We start from the raw sequence: 1,043 nt of genomic DNA on the forward strand, positions 1-1,043 counted from the left end.
TTTTCCCACCGTGTTTTTGCTTTTATTAATGGCTCAAAAGTGCTTCCTGTTTCAAGCTTTTTTGACTGCTCTAACATAACGAATTCTAGAGTTCTAGATTATAAATCTGGTTTTACGAAGCAGGTTTATCTTGTTGCTGCACTAATTAAGAGTCATCCAGTGGTCATCTTGGAAAATGGTGACCACGATTGACTTGATCCCACTTTTATCTCCGTTGTTAACGCCTTTATAGACTTCCAAAGCGAGTCCTTTGCTGAGCTTCAGGCGGTTACTGAAGCCAACAGTCTTCATAAAGCCTCCGTCATGCGCAGTGTAGCACGATCCCCAGCCCTCGTTCAGCTTTAGAGTAATAATAAACCGACCGGGATAAAAAGAATGCCTGGGTTTAGGTGTTACACCGAACCATCGCAGAGCCGATAAGTTCGCACCAGAGACCCCTTGAACTCCAAAACACGGAGCTTGATACACGTACAATTTCTTGCCGACAGTCTGCAAGCCCACAAACTTCTCACCATCTGACACGCCATACCTAATAGTGCTGTCCGCCCTCTTTCCGATGCTGACGTCATTTGCGACCACAATCTCGACAGTCAGCGGTGTAGAGTCTTCAACTGCACCAAAAGAAATCAATGGCACTTTGAGAAGAGCTGCTTGTTTCACTGAGATTGGGTTCAATGTCAGTTGTGTGGAAGTTGATGTATGAGCTTTGCTGATATACGAGGCATGCCTCTTCAACCAATCAGGTGTCATGACCTGATGATAAATCACGCCTCCCTGCAAAGAAGGCAAAGAAGGTTAAGCAAGTGGTTTTACGTTGGAACGCAGAATTTAATTGTCTTCGAGCTACGTGTTGTAATTCGTTCACCATTTCTTTGGGTTTCTAGGATATTCAAACTATGTCGAATTTACTAAACCATTTACTTTTATGACCATTAACTTCCTTTTTGGTGAATAATTATTTCTGAATATTCAGTTGAAATTTACTAGTCTTATATAGGTCAGTGGTTTGGCATGCGAACTGAGTAATCGGCAGAAAGTCGCAG

At 42.7% G+C, this 1,043-nt stretch overlaps 1 protein-coding gene across 2 annotated transcripts in view; it reads right to left on the minus strand.

The window, feature by feature from the left end:
- LOC138011279 (uncharacterized) overlaps positions 1–1,043 on the minus strand; it is a 9,235-nt gene continuing 8,192 nt past the window's right edge. For both annotated transcript variants that reach the window (XM_068858236.1, XM_068858235.1), the window contains exon 3: positions 1–774. In XM_068858236.1, the coding sequence (XP_068714337.1) occupies positions 142–774 (633 nt within the window). In that variant the 3' untranslated portion in view covers positions 1–141. The remainder of the gene's footprint in view (positions 775–1,043) is intronic.

The sequence above is a fragment of the Montipora foliosa genome, chromosome 7 (genome assembly GCF_036669935.1).
Source record: "Montipora foliosa isolate CH-2021 chromosome 7, ASM3666993v2, whole genome shotgun sequence".
Classification (NCBI taxonomy): domain Eukaryota; kingdom Metazoa; phylum Cnidaria; class Anthozoa; order Scleractinia; family Acroporidae; genus Montipora; species Montipora foliosa.